This window comes from Primulina eburnea, chromosome 15, assembly GCF_022965805.1.
Source record: "Primulina eburnea isolate SZY01 chromosome 15, ASM2296580v1, whole genome shotgun sequence".
Classification (NCBI taxonomy): domain Eukaryota; kingdom Viridiplantae; phylum Streptophyta; class Magnoliopsida; order Lamiales; family Gesneriaceae; genus Primulina; species Primulina eburnea.
The window spans coordinates 31,888,172-31,908,895 of record NC_133115.1 but is presented as its reverse complement, the minus strand read 5'-3'; the positions used below and the strand labels follow the sequence as shown (position 1 = coordinate 31,908,895).

The 20,724-nt window shown below is 34.2% G+C and overlaps 2 protein-coding genes across 3 annotated transcripts; both read right to left on the bottom strand.

The window, feature by feature from the left end:
- Nucleotides 1-3,301: 3,301 nt before the first annotated feature.
- On the bottom strand, nucleotides 3,302-15,362 carry LOC140815303 (E3 ubiquitin-protein ligase BRE1-like 1). Of its 2 annotated transcripts, none has more exons than XM_073174429.1 (19): nucleotides 14,852-15,362; nucleotides 14,055-14,248; nucleotides 12,855-12,942; nucleotides 12,114-12,338; nucleotides 11,778-11,939; nucleotides 10,130-10,323; nucleotides 9,965-10,048; nucleotides 9,758-9,877; nucleotides 9,482-9,668; nucleotides 9,219-9,379; nucleotides 9,058-9,129; nucleotides 8,561-8,637; nucleotides 7,397-7,591; nucleotides 6,450-6,522; nucleotides 6,270-6,356; nucleotides 5,116-5,253; nucleotides 4,837-5,039; nucleotides 4,598-4,760; nucleotides 3,302-3,885 (listed from the first exon to the last, which is right to left on the bottom strand). In XM_073174429.1, exons 2-19 carry the CDS (start codon nucleotides 14,175-14,177, stop codon nucleotides 3,754-3,756), a joined length of 2,484 nt encoding a protein of 827 aa, XP_073030530.1. In that variant the 5' UTR covers nucleotides 14,178-14,248; nucleotides 14,852-15,362; the 3' UTR covers nucleotides 3,302-3,753. The 2 variants fall into 2 exon arrangements, with proteins under 2 accessions (XP_073030530.1, XP_073030529.1); XM_073174428.1 differs by having other exon boundaries at nucleotides 14,055-14,216.
- Nucleotides 15,363-18,024: 2,662 nt separating this feature from the next.
- On the bottom strand, nucleotides 18,025-19,456 carry LOC140815082 (type III polyketide synthase A). Its single transcript, XM_073174189.1, has 2 exons — nucleotides 19,252-19,456; nucleotides 18,025-18,995 (listed from the first exon to the last, which is right to left on the bottom strand). The coding sequence occupies exons 1-2, from the start codon at nucleotides 19,454-19,456 to the stop codon at nucleotides 18,025-18,027; spliced, it is 1,176 nt and encodes a 391-aa protein (XP_073030290.1).
- Nucleotides 19,457-20,724: the final 1,268 nt, after the last annotated feature.

Sequence of the window (20,724 nt, the reverse complement as noted above, 5' to 3'; positions counted from 1 at the left end):
TTTTTTTTTTGGTGAGATTTTACTATATCGGAAGATATAATATATTTTTATCAAGTCTTGTAATACCGTGAAATTAAAGTCTTGATGTTTATCCTATATAAAACATATTGTTAAGATTGGTGTTAAGTTAGAGAGGGTGAATAAATAATCTTAGAAAAATTTGAAAATATTTTGGTTGGGTTAGCAACACTGAAATGAAATTTTTGTCAATTGTATATCAACAAGTCAGCAGTTTATCATTACACATAAATAGGTTCACTGATCATAAGGTTTGAAGTACTTTGAACACAAAAATGGTTTAAGGTAAGAACAGTTGGCTATCAAAATATTGAACAAGAAAAACTTAACTGAATTGTAAATAATACGAGTTTGTTTCTGGATGTTCGGAGACTTCAATTACTCATACGCCACCCACTCTTTGTTGCTAAAGGATTTCACTAAAAAACTTCGACAATTACAACACTTACAAATGCTCATTTCAGGAGAACTAACCACACAAGATAACTAAAACTCTTTGTAACTCACTAAAAAAAACTGATCAATACACATAGTCAGATTGCAAGTATCTTAGAAATAGAATATTAAGCACAAAAGATCCTTAACGATATGATTAAATCATTTGTGTGTGCCAAGAAATATTAATTAGTTTGGTTCTTGAATGCTTGAGAATGTTTAATCTTCTTCAAAGACGCGAGAGCGAGACTGACTGATGTATTCCTCTATTTATAGACTTTGATCCAAAGATCGATAAAATCAAATCTGATGTTTGTTCCAAATATAGCAGTACTTGGTCACGTATTTTCCACGCTATTTTCTTTTTTTGACAATAGTACAATGAGAAAGTGCTCACGAAATTATGTTATTCTATCAAAAATACAAAAAATTATCTGATAATTCAGTCAAGCTCTATGTAAATTGCAGAATTTCAGAGAATGTTGATCCGATAAACCTGATTAATTGAATTATGATTCGGCTTCTCAAATCAGTCATCCTCTTAATTTCAGTTGGTTTCTCAATTTAGTTCGGTAAACAATAAGGGACTATAAAATTCTATTTTCGTTAAAGACTTCCATGTATCTTTTGTTAAATTACTATAACTTTAGAGACAAAAGCTTGTGTGAGACGGTCTCATGGGTCGTATTTGTGAGACGGATCTCTTATTTGGGTCGCCCATGAAAAAGTATTACTTTTTATGCTAAGTGTATTACTTTTTATTGTGAATATGGGTAGCGTTGACCTGTCTCACAGATTATGATCCGTGAGACGGTCTCACATGAGACTCACTCAACTTTAAATTACTACAATTTAATTGATCTAACACCTTTGTACTTGGAAGACTTTCATCATAAATTTCAAATTCTCATTGCTTTATTTCACATTCAAAATTTCACACCATGATAAAATAAATGCAAAACTAATTCAAAAGTAAATTTATATACATATTTTTTAATTTTGTTTATACAATATGCATGAAATATTTATTGGAATAGTTACGTCGCCCCGCTCATTATGAATGCACTAAATACGATGCCGATCATTTTGATATTCGTGCTCAGAATCTAGTCAAGTCTAAAGATTACTGACAATATCTCACATTTAAAAAGATATATATATATATATATATATATATATATATATATATATATATAAATCGAAGAGACATTTAAAAAGATATTTCTATTACAAAAGTTCTTTGTAATAAAATATTAATAGGGTCCATTAAATATTGTTTTGGTCTTTGTTATACAAGGTCAAATTCAACTTGTGGTGAATATCGGAAATTTGTTTTTTTTTTATATGCATATGATGAACCACGATCAAATTTAAAATGTCAAATATCTTGCTTGCGAAATTAAAATTTGAATACTTTTTAAACTCTCAAATGTTTTGATATATTTATAGAGAAAATTTTGTGTGTTTTCAAGATAATTTATGTAATACTTGATATTTTTAAAAGAATTTAATGCAATTTTTTAATTATTATAATTAAGTGATGCATTAATGGTGGGAGTATATTGTAATATCATCATGCGAGAGTAGGGGTGGGTACGGTACGGTATATCGTACCAAACTACGATAACGTATACCGTATCGAACATATCGGTATGTAATTTTTTGATACCGATACCGATATCAGAAATTCGGTATACCCCACATTCGATATACCGAATTTTCGGTATGAAAAAAATTCATACCGATACCGTACCGACACCGAAAATTTTGCCGGTATACCTGAAAAATGTCGGTATACCGAAAACATTTTCGGTATACCGAACTAAAATTTTAAAAAAATAATAATAAAAAATTATTTTCAGTATTTCGGTATATACCGGAATACCGAAAAAATAATAATTTCGTACCGATACCGATACCTGCACATATGGTATACCGATTTTTTCGGTAATTTTGGTATTTTTTCGGTACGATATCTCGGTATTTCGACATTTCGGTATTTTTTCTCACCTCTATGCGAGAGACGGTAAAATTAAGAGGTATCCTCGGTTAATTGACTTTATGTGTTATACTTCATTCATCTTATTATATTTAGGTTTGCGATATATTTTCACATAAATGAAGAAAGTCATAGAAAAAAGAAATTTTACATTAAAATCTATCTTTTTATTCTTATTTAATGAATATTTTAATAAAATAAAAAAATGTTTAAAATAGAAGGGTATTTTGATAAAAGAATAAAAATATTGATAAATATGGAAATTAGACTATATAATTGAGACATATGAAAAAAATATATATAATATTTATATTAGAACAATTTATTTTGCGTAATATAAAATACAAAATAGAACAAGAATTAAAGCGGAAAAATATAGCTGACTATAGCAAAAACCCAAAGCCGACGACCTTAGTAGTGAGTCAATCGAGTCGCAATTTTTTTTTTTTGGAAAAATAAATTAATAAAAGTTTGGAAGAATAAATTGATCTAAATTAATTAATGAGTGATTAAGTTGAGTCACGTGGTCCTCAGAATTCCATTTGCACAGTACAGACATAAATATGAAGCTTAATTCAAGCATTTGAATTAAATAAATTATCCAAACAAAATTTAGTATGACTTTTGTATTCACTATTATTATTTTTTAAAAGAATGAACCTTTTGTTCCCTAATATGGAATTACATTTCTCTTTTTCTTGGTGAAAAAGCGGATATTAATTTCAAGAACTTATATTAAAGTGCAGCCTTTTTTGTTTTTCCAATTTGAAGGTTTTCTTATTTTTATGATTAAAAAATTAATTATAATGAAGGCAAAAGCAGGGAAGAAGCTGTAATGAAGAGCAAGGGAGACAAATAAATTTTTCACATTACTTTCTTTTACAGAAACTACAAATATGAAGAGCGTAACACAATCTGTACAATGAATGCATCAAGAAATGTAAAACAAACTCGAACAAAGCTGTCTAATCCTTGCTAAAACTACTGTACCTTCGGCAAGCTGCCTATGAATATCTCAAACACGAACTTTCCGACTTATATGACGACCCAAAACCTACGACATACTGCATCGATAATATTATTCATTACCACCGAGGTAATGTATATAAAAATGCATAATTTTTTTTTAAAAATAAAATGGGCAAATCCAGGTTGATTGCAACTTTTTGAGATTGGATCATCTGTTCTTGGATTGAAGCAAATGGGACGGCTATTCAGTTATGTGAACATGGTACTTGGAATCAATGATAATGACTCAGGAACACACTGGACACTTGTGGTGACGACCTTACCACTAGTGATCAGATGTACACAGGTCTCACGTCGTTCGCTCCAAAACTTGCAGCACAAACTGGACACTTGCGGTGACGAGTTTCAACAACTCTTTGCACACAAGGATTACAGAACAGATGATAGCATTTTGTTATAACAACCTGCACATATGGAAGAAATTGAGCAAACTGTGTCAATATTCGAGGACCAAAAAAAGATCATCAAAGCAAAAGGGATGATGGTGTAGTTAAATTCAACCATATTGACCACGACCATTTCTCATTCTTGATAAATTTCCAGGTCCCCGAAAACCACATAATATTCTCTTTTTTTTTTGCCAAAAAACCACATAATATTCTGTTGATGTTAAAACTTAAAACTCATGTAAATCTTACTTCTGAGCTTTGCATGTGAAATATAGCGGCAGCTGGTTACACTGACGTAAGAAAGGCTAAATTACATACCTTTGCTCGTAAGCCAAATAGAAGGAGAAGAAAAGTGAGGGTGCCAGGTGAGTTGAGTCAAGCTTCTTGAGCTTGAGTTTTTTGTTTAGATGATTTCGATTCTTTTCATACTTTTATTATATATCCGTAATAAGTAAATTTAGGAACTAATTTTGTTAAAACTTCGAGTAATAGATAAAGCATAATAATGAATTCTTTTAAAATAATATTTAAATAGCATTCCCGAGATTAGATGGATCTCAAACACAGCCTGAAAATATAATGGAAAGCTCGACTAGTTCGCAGACACAAAAAAAAAAGAAAATAAAACTGTGCATAAAACCTTGGAAAACACTGCAAACATTCAGTTGCTTGGATGTTTACATCATCCACAACATGAAAACATGTTGAAAGATATAAAAAGTCATACCTCTTTTCTCCGATCAAGGCAAATGCCGCACTTCAGTATATCCACGTATTCCTTCAGTTCCTGCTGAAGCTTTTCGGATGTAGAAGAGCCTGGTTGCAACTTTAGATGTTTAACCTTAATCCTCAGAGTTTCTATGTCTTCTTCAACTCTTTTCCTCTCAAACCTAATAAAAAACACAGTTCATGAAGCTGGAAATGAATTTGTATAAAATGGATATGATAATTAAAGAACACTGAAACCTTTCTTTCTCTAGTTCTATCTGCAGCCCAGTTAGACATTTGCGACTATCATCAACCCTAGATTGTGTTACTTCAAGAATGTCCATCAGCTGCTGAGATGATTTTCTCGTGTCTGACAGTTTTTTTTGGATATTTTCCAAGTTGGTAGCATTTCGGACTCTATCTTCAGTTAGTCTCTGGATTTGATCTGATTGAGCTTTCAACTGCAATGAAAAATCTCGAGTTTTGTTGTCTGAACAAACTAAATAGCGTTCAGTACCATATAAGCAACTTAATTACCTGATCTTCAATTCTACCAGCTTTTAAGTCATATAAATCTATAGTTGTCTTTGTCTGCTGTACAGTTTGCTCCAATGTTTGCTTCTCCATGAGCAGAGCAGACTCCGTATGTCTTGCCTGAACACCCTCCAAAAAAAGCTGTGATACAGAAGCAAAAATGGCCAGGTGAAACTTCCAATAAATATTACGATCTAGAAACTACTCATAAATGTGTTGCGCACTTGCGCCTATCAATACAAGGTAAACACCCCAAGCAGCAATACCATCAAACCAAAGGAAAAAATTGATTGCAAAAATGTCCCTCTGGAATGGCATAACATCATAGTTGTAACAGTTCACAGTTGCAAGGTGAGGTGCACGCCTTATCGAAGCAAGGTGAACTATTGATTTTCAGAGTGTCTTCAAATCATCATACAAACAAAGAATCATTTTTGTTGATGAATTTTTGCTTTCTACAACTTAATTATTTTAGCAATTTCATTTTTGTCATATAATGATATAGTAGATTAATATTTTTTTAAACTCTGTGCTGATTCTTACTTCATAGGGAATGCTTGCTGCTGACTTTCATCGTTGCTGCCCTGCCTCTTACATCTTAGGGTTTACGTTTTGGGCTTTGTTTTTTTTTTAATCAGCTCTGGACTCTGGGCTTTGCAACCCATTTTTGTTCGAAAAATAACAGAGATGCCGAGTAGCCTTCACTCAAACTAGGGCAAAAAAAAAGAGCTGTCTTCACTCAGGGGAGCTTAAACGTGCCTGAGGAAAGCTTCTCAGGCACGCCCAGGCACGCATGACGGCATGAGTAACCCAATACGGCCAGGTGCGCACCCAGGCGCAGCAGGCTCGCCTGGTGGAGCCTCTCAACTTCACACCTTTGACAACTATGCATAACAGATTGCATATGCTACAAGAATCTCAGATGTTGGATAACACTCAAAAGTTAACCATTTGAATGAGTCTGAGCGTCGCAAAAGCAGCAGCAAAGACAAAGCAACTCTCATTAGCAGGATTTACTTAATAACTGTAATGGAATAATCTATTTTCCAAAATCCAACAATTTTTATCTCGTGTTATTGAATTAACAACTACAGGCAAACATGTAAAAACTTGTCTCTAGAAATCGTGCTAAATTAGGAAGACCGGTATGTGATTACCTTCACATTATAGTCATCTCTCTCGGTGATTTGGTGCAAAAGCTGTTGGTTTTGAGTCTGCATGTCATCATATGCTTGCCCAATTGTCTGTGACAAATAAAATTCAATATAACTAGAGATCATTTTGCATTGTGAGCGTCCTAGTGCATAAATATTTACAGAAACTTCCAGAACAGAAACCTCTATCTCAGAAAGATAGGTCTCAGTCTCTTCGTGTTTGGATTTTACGACATCAGAAAGTCTTGATTTTTCCCTGAAACCTCAGAGGAGAAAAACTATAAGATTAGTTGGTAAACAAAACTTTTCAATAAAGAATACAGACCAATTCTCAAGAGTCAAAAGGTATGTTTATTCCACCAACTCCATTCAGTAATCATACACTGAAAAACAAAATGTTGTGTGCTTTGCAAATGTCCTGTTAGCAATAGATGGGCCTTTGGGCCCTATATGAATAGAATTCTCTGTTGCTGCATGCCACTATACCTTGCAACCAAAATCACGGGCCCCAATTTATTAGAACTTGTGTTTTCTATTGCCACAAATTCTCTAATTTCCATGTTTGTCAGGACCTTTAGTTTCCAACCTACATTTGACTTGTTATCCCTGAGTCAGATGGTTGGACTTTAGTAATTCAAAAGTTAGACGGTTGACCAATGTCAGGACTCGAGAAATTGTCTGAAGAGAAAAGACAAATATCTAGGGCCTAGGGTCAATTTGAATACAGCAAGTCCATTTACTTTGGACATTTCCAACCCTAACATTCATGTTGTATCTAAACCAGAAAGCATCAATCAAACAAATTTGTCAACCTGCAGTAGTAGAAATATAACAAAATTATACCAACAAGGTGCAATATGACAAGAAAATTATCATGTCTTGAACCTATATTTGTCATTCCAAATACTAGATCAATAAGAAAGGGTCGGATTCCGTCCTGGGGTCAAAGGTAAACACACAGCAATTAGTGTTACTTCCTAACATGAAAAATGTAATTATAAAAAATTAATGAAACTTATAAACTTCTTATGAAACCACACCAAGTTATAGAAGATTAAAAGAAGCAAGCACTGGGAGATGGGGCATCTGAATAGATTCAGAAGCAGACATAACAAAGACAAGGAGCAAACCTTTTAGAGGCATCTAACTTCTGTCTTAGGTCCGCAATCTCAGTTTCTGAGGCAGCTAATCTTTGCTGTGCTTTGGCCTCGGCTTCAATTGCAACTTTAACTCGCAACTCTAAATTGTGTTCATCAAGAGAAGATTTCAAACTCTGAACTCGAGCCCACGCCTTGATCTCAGAGTTCTTAGCTTCAGTAACTTCCCTGAATACATGCCATGGTTAAAAGCACAGACATTGAATATGATTTGTAATTCAAGGAGATATTCAATTCAAACCAACTCAAACAACTCTAGAAACACTCTTCTCTAAGGTTGATTACTTGCCGGTCAAATAAGCGTTTCGATAAAGTGGTGCCTTGGACAACAACGTTTTAAACATTCTCAAAGAACTTAATAAATCTCTAGGAGTAAACAAGATATAAAATTATTTAGATCATAAATTCATGAAACATCAAATCCATGTTTCTGAATCCTCCAACTAACCTCTTAGAAAAGAAACTATGAAAGCAAGAAGAATGAATAATAGTAGATACCAAGGGCAGTAAACAATAAAAATGCATAAACAACTTATCTCAAGATCCTATACAATCACTTACACTACATGTTTCAGGCAAAAAACCACAGCCACCAGACTAAAAAATTGGAAACACTTAAGAAGGGGGGACTATTCATACACCGGCAAAAATCCTGATTTCTCTGCAAACTCTATCGCCACGAAGTGCGTCATTGTATGTTTGTCACGTGTAGCCAAACCCAAAACATAACAGATCATGTCGTCAAGCACTGAACTTCCTCCCAGATTTTTCACAAGGTTTGCATGATTAGCAAGTAGCAACATTCAAATGAACAAACTTCTTTATCTTTGACACAATCATTCTTTAGAGTTTAGATAGCAACACTGTTTACATATCCAAAAAAAGAAAAAAGGGCAAAGGTATTTCACAGTTAACAATAATTCACAGACTGTTGCACGAAATAGGTGTATAATTGGGCGGCATGCCGCAGTTTGACATTTAAAACTAATTAAACCGTGACAAAGATCTATTTTATAAGTAAGTCAGCAGACATTGCCCAAGTATTAAGAATAATAACAGTCCTCCCAGCTGTAAATTAAGATGAGCTGATCATAGTCCAATAAGAGTCGCTTAAAAACAACATTGAGGAATGCTAACCTTGAATCAGTTGACTCTTTTCCATACATTTCCACAAAAAGCTTCAAGTCCAACTCAATTAACTCTAAATCATGGACCTGAACCAAGAAAGAATAAACATAAAAGACCAGAACGGATAAATTTAAAAGCCCTTAATCCATCTCTTCAATTTTTACCAAATTAATCCAAGGATTTTATCAAAAAAAATCCAAGGATATTATAAGTTCTCATAGAAGAGGTCAGACGGAGCCATACCGAGCTTGCACCATTTCAAGATATATGCCATATTGTATACAAGATCAAGGCAAGGCGTAAAAGGTTATTTGAGCTCTAAATGCATTCTTATCTCAGGTATGGTAAATAGAAATTATTCACCAGAAAACAAAGCACAAGCCCAGGATGATACATAAATTCATTTTGAACTTTATTTCAAGTGTAAGTATCATCAGTCAAATTGATCTAATGCAAAAATAGGTATATCTCCTTGTGTTTAATCAACAAAAAGTCACAACTCATACCACAGCTTTCAACTTCTGTATTTCAGCCTTTTGTTGAGCTGATCTAGCAGTATAACTTTCCAAATCCTTAACCTGCATATATTCATGGAAAGTAATACCGGAAATAATTGGGGGGAAAAAAGGCCAGCCCAAAAGGTGACTTCAAACATATAAAATTTAACCTTGCAATCAAGAATATTTGTAAGGGATTGAACATCAGCTCGCAAACAATGTACATCTGAAGCAGCCTCCTTATGTTTAATTAAATGATTCTGCATGCTCCCCATTTTCTCAGGAAACGAAGAAACCAATGCTTTAAATGCTGCAATGACTTCTTTCCGACCTAAAATTGAAATATAATAAGGATGATAATAAATTGGCACATAACTTACAGTGAAGAAGTGAAAGGACGCACTGAGTGAGGATAAGAGTCAACTTCATATACCAGGTTCTTTTAGTGCATCTTCCAGCTTGGTCTCAATATCAGTTTTCTCTTTGATGAATCTCCGTATCTCTGTTTCCAAGTCACTTATTCTGGAATCAGCAAAGGCTGACGATTGCTGAAGAACATCAATTAATTCACTTTTCATGTGATTTTCCCTTTCACGCCAGAAAAGAGCATCTTTCTCAACCTTGGTTTGAAATGAAGAATCAGTATATCTACCAAAACTCTTGACTGCGTAAAAAGGAATCCCAAATGAAACCATCAACCAGTTACAACCTGAAGTTGCTCATAGAGAGCCTGATAATGCACTACATCAGCCTTGGTCTTCGCCAGTTGATCTTTCAGCAAGAGATATGCTTGGGATGAGCAAATAAACTTCAAATTTTTCAGATTGCTCTGTCAAATGTTTCATTTATAATGAATATTTATATAAGTGAGAAGAAAAACCAGAAACAAAAAATAAGGAGAAACTATAATAATGACCTGCAAAATTGACAACTGCCTCAATATATCCAGCCGATCTTCATGGAGATGCTTGAGATCGTGCAGTCGAGACGAGGATTGATCCTGGTCAAAATATTAATCAGTCAATGTACCCCCAGAAATGAAATTATCATAAATAACAGATATCAAAATGCAAGTATCTACCAACAGTTCCTTCAATGTGGATTCCATGTCGTGCAAATCTTTTTGTTTGTCCCTCACTTTCTCGCTAGTGGGCTGCTTATTTCCTCGATTCAGGACAGGGAAAAATGTTTCTTTCGCCACATCTCTTTCTGCTTTTAGGATTGCCAATTTACGGTTATTTTCTTCCAAGTCAGCAATTGTACTTTCTAGTTCTCCTTAAGACACAAAAATATGATAAAAATTCTCAATGACTTGTACATTTTACAAACTACCATAATAATTAATTGAGTATACTTCAGATATCAAAAAATAATTTAGAATGCCACAAAACAGATGTTACTACACAAGGACCAAATAATATTATTATAAACAGGAGACTTAATTTCAAAAAAAAAAACAGGAGACTTAATAGACCACCACATTCCATTAGCCACTAGAGGAAAAACAAAAAGCACATTTAGGGAAAAATAAATTTGGGAAAGACGAGCCTGCCACATAAGGGCAGAAAATGAGAAGGGCCCAACAGTCCAAGACCCTCGTGTACGCAAGAGTCTCTCCTGGTACTAGTGCTGCAATTTTCAGTATCATGGCACGGCCTGAGCAGCTCTCGTGTCACTTCTACATGTATCTTTCTTTGCATACTGCGTCGCGTACTAACATATAAAAGTGTTAGTAAGATGGTAAGGTTCAAGCTTAAACCACTAGAAAACCACCTAGTAGAATCAGAAACTGGTACCAAGTCCCTTGTTGATGTGGTTTGAAGTTTTAAATGGATGCTGAGGTTCAAAATAAACCCCGGAGATAAAGGCAACCTGGGAATTGGCATCAAATATTCATGGCAAATAGATTATCTTTTCCCCTTTGTTTGTAACATTTCTTAATACATTTATCAACAGACAAATAAAGCCTAACCAAGCAGGGAGTAAACAAAGATAATTTGGTTTCTATAAGCTATAAAATTTAAATGGTGAATAATGTGTTTGAAATGGTAATAATGCGTGATTAAGCAAAAGATTTATACTGGATAAAATTTGCTGTGATAAGGAATCCATCAAAATTGAAGAAGAATTTTTTAAAATCAAAACCTGGCACTTGTTGGGTACTTGGGACTTGGGAGTTGGAATTGGAATAAAGACAACTCTTTAAGTTGAATGAGATGAACGGGTACATAATAGGGCGGGTAGATGAAAGCCTCTAAAACAACGGAAAATAATGAAGCGGTATTGAAAATTGAAAGAAAGGGAGTGGCAAAATGAGAAAGGAAAACATGAGCAAATTCATCTGATCAACCTCTTGTTTTTCGTAGGGGGCAGTGTTTCAGTCACTGGTTAAATATTTCAAAGCAAAAGAGAATTAGCATTGAATAACTTGAAAATCTACTGTTTCTAAATATTAGTGAATATTATTGATAATATCATCACAAACTAAAGCAAAATTACCTACTCTTAAAGCATATTCAACATCATTAGCTACAAAAGAAAGGATTCATACTATCCATGTCCCATGACATAGATGTGGACTATAAAAGGCATCTACAGCTTATGCAAGAGCCAAGGACATTGAAGAGCATACTGAAGTGAGCGGACACCAATATAAAGCATAAACATTTCATTGATAACAGTCATACAGAAATAATATTTTTTAAAAAGAAGAAAACATTAAAAAATACCTCTCAAACGCTTAAGATCGAATTTATTCATTGCCTCATTGTCTCGGTGCCTCTGTAATTCACCAGCTAGCGATTTGTGTTTCACATGAAGATTGAGAACTTCAATTCTCAAATTCCTAACTTCTGCATGACAATTACTAGGCACCACCCTCTGGCCAAGTCCTAAAATGCGTACGGAGAGAAAAAGATGTAAGAAGAGAGATGAAGGCAAGAAATACCAACAAAGGGACAGGAAATCATAATTTATAAGGAAAACAGATTTAAAGCTGATAAGAAACTTGGTCATCAACTTTAAACAACTTAACGTCTGTTCACATTTTTCCCATATAATCTCACCACAAGATGAAATTGCCTCCAAAGATGCAGCATACAACCAAACCTTCAAACCACTTAGGTCATCCAATGTAGCTACTAAATTGCGAAGTATGCTCTTAGCCTTTTCACCATCTGTTTGTCTATCTATTTCCATTGGTTTTGTATCCGTAGTGGTTGAGCAACTCTCAGTTGCACCAGTTTCCAGTAGCCGGCTTAGGAATGCATCTTCTGGTGGTGAATCGCCATCTAACAAAACAAGCAATTAATATAATTTTATCAGTAAATGAAATTTCATGTAACAACGGTTGAAATGAATATTCAAGGAACCACAGTTCATGATCAACAAAGCATAATTCAGGCTGTCAAATATTAAAAAAACTAAATACACAACTTGCTATAAAGTCAATAAAGCAATAAAGAAAGTTAAACAGTAAATAAAACAACCCGTTGGCTGGCATTTTCACAATCAACTAAGCTCTGAAAAGAATATATCAGAAGATAGTAACAGAGATCTAAAAGTCATGAAAAAGAAGGTTACAAGCATAACCTGTACAAAATACAGAACAAACAACATATATTCGAATGCAAATTGCCGCTGCAAACTTCCCCCTTTGCTCTTCCATTATAGAACCATAATATAAACTATTTACTAGTTTTTATTTATTAAATTTCTTTACAACAGAATGTCCAAAAATGGGTTTACAGGTGTGATGGAAGGGAGAACAAAGAAAGAGTTTCATGTCAACATGAGGCTTCACTCACCCTCAATTGTATTTTTGACTTCAAAACCTTGTCTGCGCTTCATTAAGACCTTTGTACCTTTAGAGCGTGATTCCATATCACCAAGCAGCTGGCAAAGAAGTGAAACAATTTTAAAATCAATACATAGAAAATTTTGAATATATGCCCAATGATATATAAACATTTCTGCTTCATATGTATTGGTTACATGAACCACTTACTCAGTGGTAATTTTATGAATGACAATTTTTCAAATATTGTGTTTGTTTAATAGACATCAGACTTCAAGATAGTTTGTGACTTCGTTCTTTGGTAAACAAATGAATAAAAGACCTCTTCTACAAGTATTATCTGCTTCACTATCACTGTCAACCCTAAATGCCCTATATTCATCTTCAATTTACTTACTGACCAACCATACACCCAGTGATAAATGTTTCATGGGTTTCGTTCTCTCCACCACTGTTGCCAACCGCAAATAAATTTCATGCTCATTACACAAAAGAAGCCTAATAATCCATGAAAAGTATATCCATGATTTCAAAGAAAAGAAAAGAAAAATCATATACCAACAAAATCCGATGCCCAACTTTAAATTTTGAATTACGCTAAATGACAGGAAATCTACCCGACCGAAACATAGGACAAGTTTCCCATTGGTAGTAAGAGATAAGGGGAGTTTAAGTTGATAAAGTTCCATTCAACCCCCAACCCCACCCCACCCCACCAACCCCCTGCCTCAACTTACATTTGATGATTGATTTGAGGTCATCAGCAGCAAGGAAGTGAGTAAAGCAATTATGACTCTGGACTTGAGTGCCTTTATTTTATTTTATTTTATTTTATTTTTCTTCCTTTATTATTTCTCAATCCAAAATTGGTGGTTAAGCCAATTTTGAAATACAACCTGTATCTTGCTATAATATGACAGGATGCTTAACAAATACTCTTGATGTTGGAATGAACACCAATTAAAGATAGTGAAAAGAATTAAGAAAAGAAGAGAACCCATATTAGATTTCCTTTCCCAATCCCACTTCCTGATTTTTGGTTCGACGGTGCCTTAAACAGTTTGAGCATGTGTAACAAATAAAACAGTAAACTGTAAAAATAAAAAAAATAACAGTTTGTAAATACAAATGCCAATTCAAAATCTTTAGTAGTCAATCTATGTGAGAAGAAGGTAATTTTATATGGAAAACCAGCATAAAAAAGATATACCTCCTCCCATGAATTATTTACCACATCTAATGTCTTCGCATAAAACTTTTGCTTGTCTTTTAGCAGGCTCAATCTGTCTGCCAGACCAGTAATCTCGGCCTTTTGAGTTTCCAACTTCTGCATGAGTTTCTGATTTTGAAATTTAAGCACTGCCACATCGAGCTACAGCATTGGAAAATAAAAATTGAAAGTTCCTTCACCAATAAAGAAATAAAATATCAAAATAAAAGTACAATTGGGACATGGCTATACAATAAAATACAGCCAACAGAAAGATCATAATCAAGTCATAAATGACCACCATGTTGTAGATATGTTCCTGCTAAGTTTCTCCTTCCATTAAGCAGAATTGTTAGCTGAGAAAGCTAATCATGCCCCACAAGTCAAGAAAATCTAGTTACAATGGAAGTCAAGAAAATATAGCTACAATGACTTAATAATCATGTATCCATCAAGAATGGGTAAAAATTCAGTGGCAACAAATAACAAAATATGTTAGAACTAAGTTGGTCCACTGCAACAAACAAGTCCACAACATGTCAAACCATTAATCGCACTCATGAAATCAGAATTCATATACAGAAGCTCATAAAACTGATTTTATCATTTCTGAAATTTGCAAATTATTGACAAACATGAACCCATACTCATCCCAAAAGAAAGTATATGCATACAAAAAAAACCTGGCCAACCACCAGACAGTAACTTACCACTCAAAATCAAACAACAGTCTGCAAACCCCAATTCAAAAGATCGTGGTTTTGAACAATGAAGAAAAGATAAAGACAATTTTGCACCTTTTTTTCCTCGGATAAGGGCACGAATGTGTGTTTCTTAGCGGAAGCCGCAGTGGGTGATATGGAGCTAAAGTGACGTCGTTTCCTGTCAGCTTCACCCGTGCTCCCCATTTGAAACCCGCCCCCTCAAAACCCTAGAATCATCAATTTCCCATTCCCCCACATGAACGAAAAACTCAATTCGTACCCAAAGCACGGAAATCTAACAGAACGCACACTAAAACAAGTGCCAATACAAAAAGACTGATCCTTTTCACCCTCCACGAATTGAATTCTCGGATTTCGAAGACAAAAACAGAAAGGAAAAAAAACATTCACTTCTCTTCGATTTAAACACAGAATCGAGCGATAAAAGAGACTGGTTTGGTTCAAACAAAACAGAAGGTGTAAAATAAAATAAAAGGGGAAGAAGAATGTTTGAAAAATCACCACTCGCACTGAAAGCTCTGAAAACAAAACAACTATGGGAGAAGAGAGAGGGGGGGGGGTTTTTCTTTCACCTTTTTTCCTGAATACGACGGAGGAGCATTCCGGAAATTCAAAAATTGTCGAGGGCAGTTGAGTCATTCGACTTTAAATTACGTGCGAACGACTATTGATGTCAATGGGGTGGGTATAGGGTGGATTTGGCTAAACCCAAGACCCTCCTCATTAAAAAACTTTGACTCATTACTCGTCTCACGTTAGTTAAATTAAATATTCTTCGGACCCACCCCACCTCGCATAAGAAACGGGCCTGGGTAGACCTGTTAGACCCGAATTTTTTTAAAATAAAAAAGTAATCTTTCTTGTCACATGACTGAATTTGAAACAGACAAGCCTCTAAATACAACATTGTGGAAAATTAATTCATATCTTCGATCACACTTAATAATAACAAACAAAATATTTTCACGACATAAAAATTAGATAAAAAAGAGTTACTAGCTCTCCAAAAAAATCTTGACATCTAAAAAAATAAGTCATAACATAATTTAAACATATCAATATAAAATCAGCGAGTAGGTAATATTTCAGACACATTCTTCTGGATCATTCTTCATCAAGAATGGTGGGACAAGTTGGTAAACTATTTGAAGAATTAACTATAAAATTAAATAGAAAAAATACATTGAAAAAATAAAACTGTAATTTCAAATTGTAAAAAAAATTAATTTAAAGCGAGAAACTACAGTAAAAAAAATTAAAATGAAAGTACAATAACAAAATAAAACTGTGATATATTTACCTTTCACCTCACCCCACAACCATCTTCGCGAGCACATCAATGTCTCCAAAGTCGTTGGATTAAGTCTATTAAGACGAGGACCAACTATTCTTCCACTATTGCTAAAAGCAGATTCAAATGCAACAGTTGGCATAAGAATAGCTAAGATCGTTATGGTTGAGGTGAGCTACTAAGAAAATGAAAATTAATAAAACTAAAACCTTAGAATATTTATATCCACATATATGGGACGAGTATGGGGGTATTATAGGACCCATGACCCGTCCCATATCCGGACAGGTCTGAAAAATTGGACCCGAGACCCGCACCATTACCCATTAGGTATGCCCAAACTCACCCCATATACGCGGGTCCATTTCGGGTCTGGGTAAACCCGGGACTCATTGACATCCCTATAAACGACTGAGTTCAGATAATAATCGACGTGTTTCTTAGGAAAGGGTCAAATCAAATAGATGATTTAGCTTATGTAGAAATGATCTTTACTTGAGTCGGGGCTCGTAGTCAAGAGGTTTCATCTTTGTCGGATTAGTTGTCTCTCTGAGTTCGAATCTTTTTGTATGTGTTGTAATAAAAAAAATACGATCTTTACTACATTTAAAAACTCCAAGGTTTATTTTCACAAAATGTTGGAGAAGATTAACATTATTTCAATGATCGAGGTTTCTCTTTTATTTTTTACTAATGTTTTTTTATGAGATTTGTTAAGTGAGATTTATCCGAATAACGTGATTTGTAAAATATTATATTAATTTGTGAGTTTATCCAATATATATCGAATGACACTGGTTGCGAGTTTAGTTATGGTAATAAGGATGATAGTAGGTCTGTAATGAAACGGTCTCACGAGTCAACCTTGCTCTTGTTTATAATAACAAGCAATATCTTTGATATAAAAAATAATATTTTTTCATTAGTGATTTAAATAAGAGATACGTCTAATAAATATACCATCACAAAAAACTTTGGTCAATGAAATATTCATTTTGATAAAAAGATGTTTGTTATTTGATTGTCCAATTGTAGCCTGAATGTTATGCTTCAACCACTTAAAAATAACATGCCAATATGAGCATATATCATGTTCTTGTTTTGTGTCACAATTATATATTTCAAAAGATTTTCTCAGGTTCGATTTTCTCAAGTTCGATTCGATTTGATCTCAACCTGAAAACCCTCCATTCAAATAAGATTTTTTGGGTTGACCGGGTCCACTTGTTTGGTCGTCCCATATTTTGACACTCCTAACAATCAATCATGGACTATTTCGTATCATTCCACCAAAATTCATCACTAATATTTTTTTTTAAAAAAAAATGATATGTGATTTGCATATATTTGTTTTATTAATTAATGTGATATATGATCAAATACCGCCAGTAAATGAGTAAATAAATTAAACTATTTAATTTGTACATGCATTACTATGATTTATTTTGCTCTCAATTCAAATACATCATGCGAAAACAAGGTTGAGCTCAAGTGTAATAAAGAAGAAAAATCACATCATTAACATTTCTTACATTAATAAGCGTGTATCAAATTGCAACGGTTTTTTAATTTTGTCGTATTTCAAAAATTACTGTAACACTCGTAAAAAAATTACTTGTGTGACAATCGATGGTTAATATAATATTGTATGTGATATTTTTTGCGGTAATAAAATAACTTAAATTTAAATTCAACTTTTTCATTGTGTATAAAAAAGAAATCTAGAATGAAAAATATATAAAAATAAAGCATTGATAACTCACATGCCTTGGCTTTCTCGATCCATAATTTAGTATTTATTGCAGCATTATATTAATTAATTTCTCATGCAAGTTACTTTTTGCTCAACCTTCCAACACTCTGAGAATATGAATATATATATATATATATATATATATATATATATATATATATATATATATATATATATATATATATATATATATATATTCCATCACAAGCTACGCAGAAGAACCCCTTCAAACGTGATTCCAGGTCCAAAAGCCAGAGCCAGCCCCCATTCTTCTCGATCAATCCCCTTCTTTAATTCCTCCCTCATGTATTCCATCACATAAAACACAGTGTTGCTGCTAACATTTCCGAAATCCATTAAAGCCCTTCTGCTACACTCCAACTTCTCTCTTTTCAACCCGAGGGTGCTCTCCAATCGGTTGAGGATCGCCGGCCCACCAGGATGAACCGCCCAGAACAGCTCGTTATAATCCTTCAAACCCGTTTTTGCAACGAGTTTCTTGCAGAACTCTTCGATGTTTTCGTCGATTTTCTGAGGAAGATCCCGCCCAAGTTTGAAGTTTATCCCTTCTTCCGAAAGGTACCCATCGATCACATTCTGTGTCCCTGGCAAGAACTGCTGCACCGCGTGGTTCAGTTCGAAGAATGGCGATTCAGTCCCAAGTAACGGGTCTGTCCCTATGATCGCCGCAGCTGCGCCATCTCCAAATAATGCTGCCCCAACAAGGTCGTAAGGGCGGGTTTTATTCGGTGGCCGGAAGCCAAGAATGGTTGTTTCGGAGGTGGTGAGTAAAACTCGGCTGCCGGGATTATTCTCCGCTATGTCTTTGGCCACCCTCAGGCCTGTCACCCCACCGTAGCAGCCTAGAAAGTAGAGCATGACTCGGTTAACGTCGTTTTTGAGGCCTAATTCAGCAGCGAGGTAGAGGTCACCGCCTGGGAGGCGTATCTCGCTGGATGAGACATAAACAAGGTGCGTGATGTGCGATACGGGTCGGTTCCATTGTTTTATGCATGCTAGGCTTGCTTGTGCAGCCATTTGGACGACGGCTGGGTTCGCTATGTCAAGGCGTTGCTTAATCGTCGGAGAGCCTTCGGTGGTGAGTTCGGGGTATTTGTCGAGGATTTCTTTCGACATGACTGTGTATCTGGTCTTCACAGTAGTTGTTTTGCCTGAAATATGAGGGAATAACACAGCATAAATTATAGATATATAATATATGCTTTTCATGAATATTTTATTTAATTTGTTGTTATTATTTTGCCCTCTAGATTTCTAATTTGACATTAATCTTAACGTAATTTTTTTGTTTTGTATATCACATATACAAATATCTTTCGAACAGATAGTCAGGCATATGTGATCAAAGCAAACTTAAGGGGAAAATATGAACATTATGATTTGTTGCTAAGTAAAATGATCACTTACACAAACGCTCTAGTTTCTCCTTGATGGCTAAATCATCGCACTTAGTGTCACGAATGTATCCCTCAACCAAGCAATCTTGAGGAACAACTTGACTCGGGAACGCTTTCCCGATAGCAAGAACGGTTGCCTTCCCTGGTGTCGGTGTGCGTTCAGGCAACGAATTAGCACATTTCTTGGATTCACCATTGCCGTTGATCTGCGACATGGCTAAGATATTCCAAAGTTTTGGTGGGAATTTGTGTGTAAAGTTGCATGGGATTTGGGAGAATTTAAATGGGATTTTAGTGTGGTATTGGAGAGAAGTTGGTGACAAAGGAACACTAGCATGAGTAATTAAGAATGTTCGTTCTCTAATAAGAATGGTTTTTCTCCAAGTCGTGGGTTGGGAGTGTGAATGTTAAATTATTTGGAATTCTTCTTTGTGCTTGTGTTCTCTATGTGATAATTACTAGCGGTTCAAATTTCGTGTTCCAAATTATAATATTCAAAGTTCTTGTTTTATATATTCTAAGATTTTATATTAATATATATTATTAATAATATGATGCAGCTATCTGTACATATACAATCACCTAATATATACATGGAAATATGGAATGGAGGATCGGAATAAAATCATTTGAAATATATAAGAAAAATGGAGTATTTAATTGTCGAATAAAATATACTTGTATATGTTGTATTTAGATAGAACAATGAATCCATAGATAAAATTTTGAATACGTATTTATTTATTTATTCACATAATTTATACGTAAAGTAGAATGAATTTCAAATACAACCGTATTGGGCGAACTTGAAATTTATCATAACTAAATGAAATATTATGTAAATATGAAATGAGCGAATTTAAAATTTATGGTCTTGTTTTTTTAAACTACAAAAATATATTTGAATATATTTGAAATTCATCGGTCCATAACAATTTCAAATAATTTGTAGATGATTAACATGAGCTTTTGAGCTCTTATGTATTATTTTAAAAAATGTTTTAAAATATTTTCATAATATAAATATCAAGATTATCAAATAAATATATAAAATATTTGCATATATATATAATTTTGTAGTTTAACATTCTAAACCCATATATGTATGCTCTAAATAGGGATGTAAACGATCCAAACCAAATCAAACAGTATCAGACTTGAGCTTGGTTTGTTTAAAATTGTTTGAGGCTCGAGCTCGATTCGAGCTTCTATTATCAGGCTCGAATTTGGTTTGTATTGAAATTACTGAGCTCATTAAAATCTTGAGCTCGGCTCGTTAAAAGCTCGTTTAGAATGTTAATCAAGCCAGGATCGAGCTCGGCTCGTTAAAAGCTTGTTTAGCATGCTAATCAAGCGAGGCTTGAGCTCGATTCATTAATAGCTCGTTTAACATGTTGATTGATATGATTAACAAACAAACTCAAACGAACTTTTTATGGAACCAAACTTCGAATAGCTCGCAAATCGTTTGGTTCATTTACAT

Coding starts and splice junctions, on each gene's coding strand:
- LOC140815303 (XM_073174428.1), bottom strand. CDS start 14,962: ATGGGGAGCACGGGTGAAGCTGACAGGAAACGACGTCACTTTAGCTCC. Junction 7,592..8,560: donor AAAGAGTCAACTGATTCAAG/GTTAGCATTCCT, acceptor GCATGTATTCAG/GGAAGTTACTGAAGCTAAGA. Junction 6,357..6,449: donor CCTATCTTTCTGAGATAGAG/GTTTCTGTTCTG, acceptor TATTTGTCACAG/ACAATTGGGCAAGCATATGA.
- LOC140815082 (XM_073174189.1), bottom strand. CDS start 19,456: ATGTCGCAGATCAACGGCAATGGTGAATCCAAGAAATGTGCTAATTCG. Junction 18,996..19,251: donor GGAGAAACTAGAGCGTTTGT/GTAAGTGATCAT, acceptor CTCATATTTCAG/GCAAAACAACTACTGTGAAG.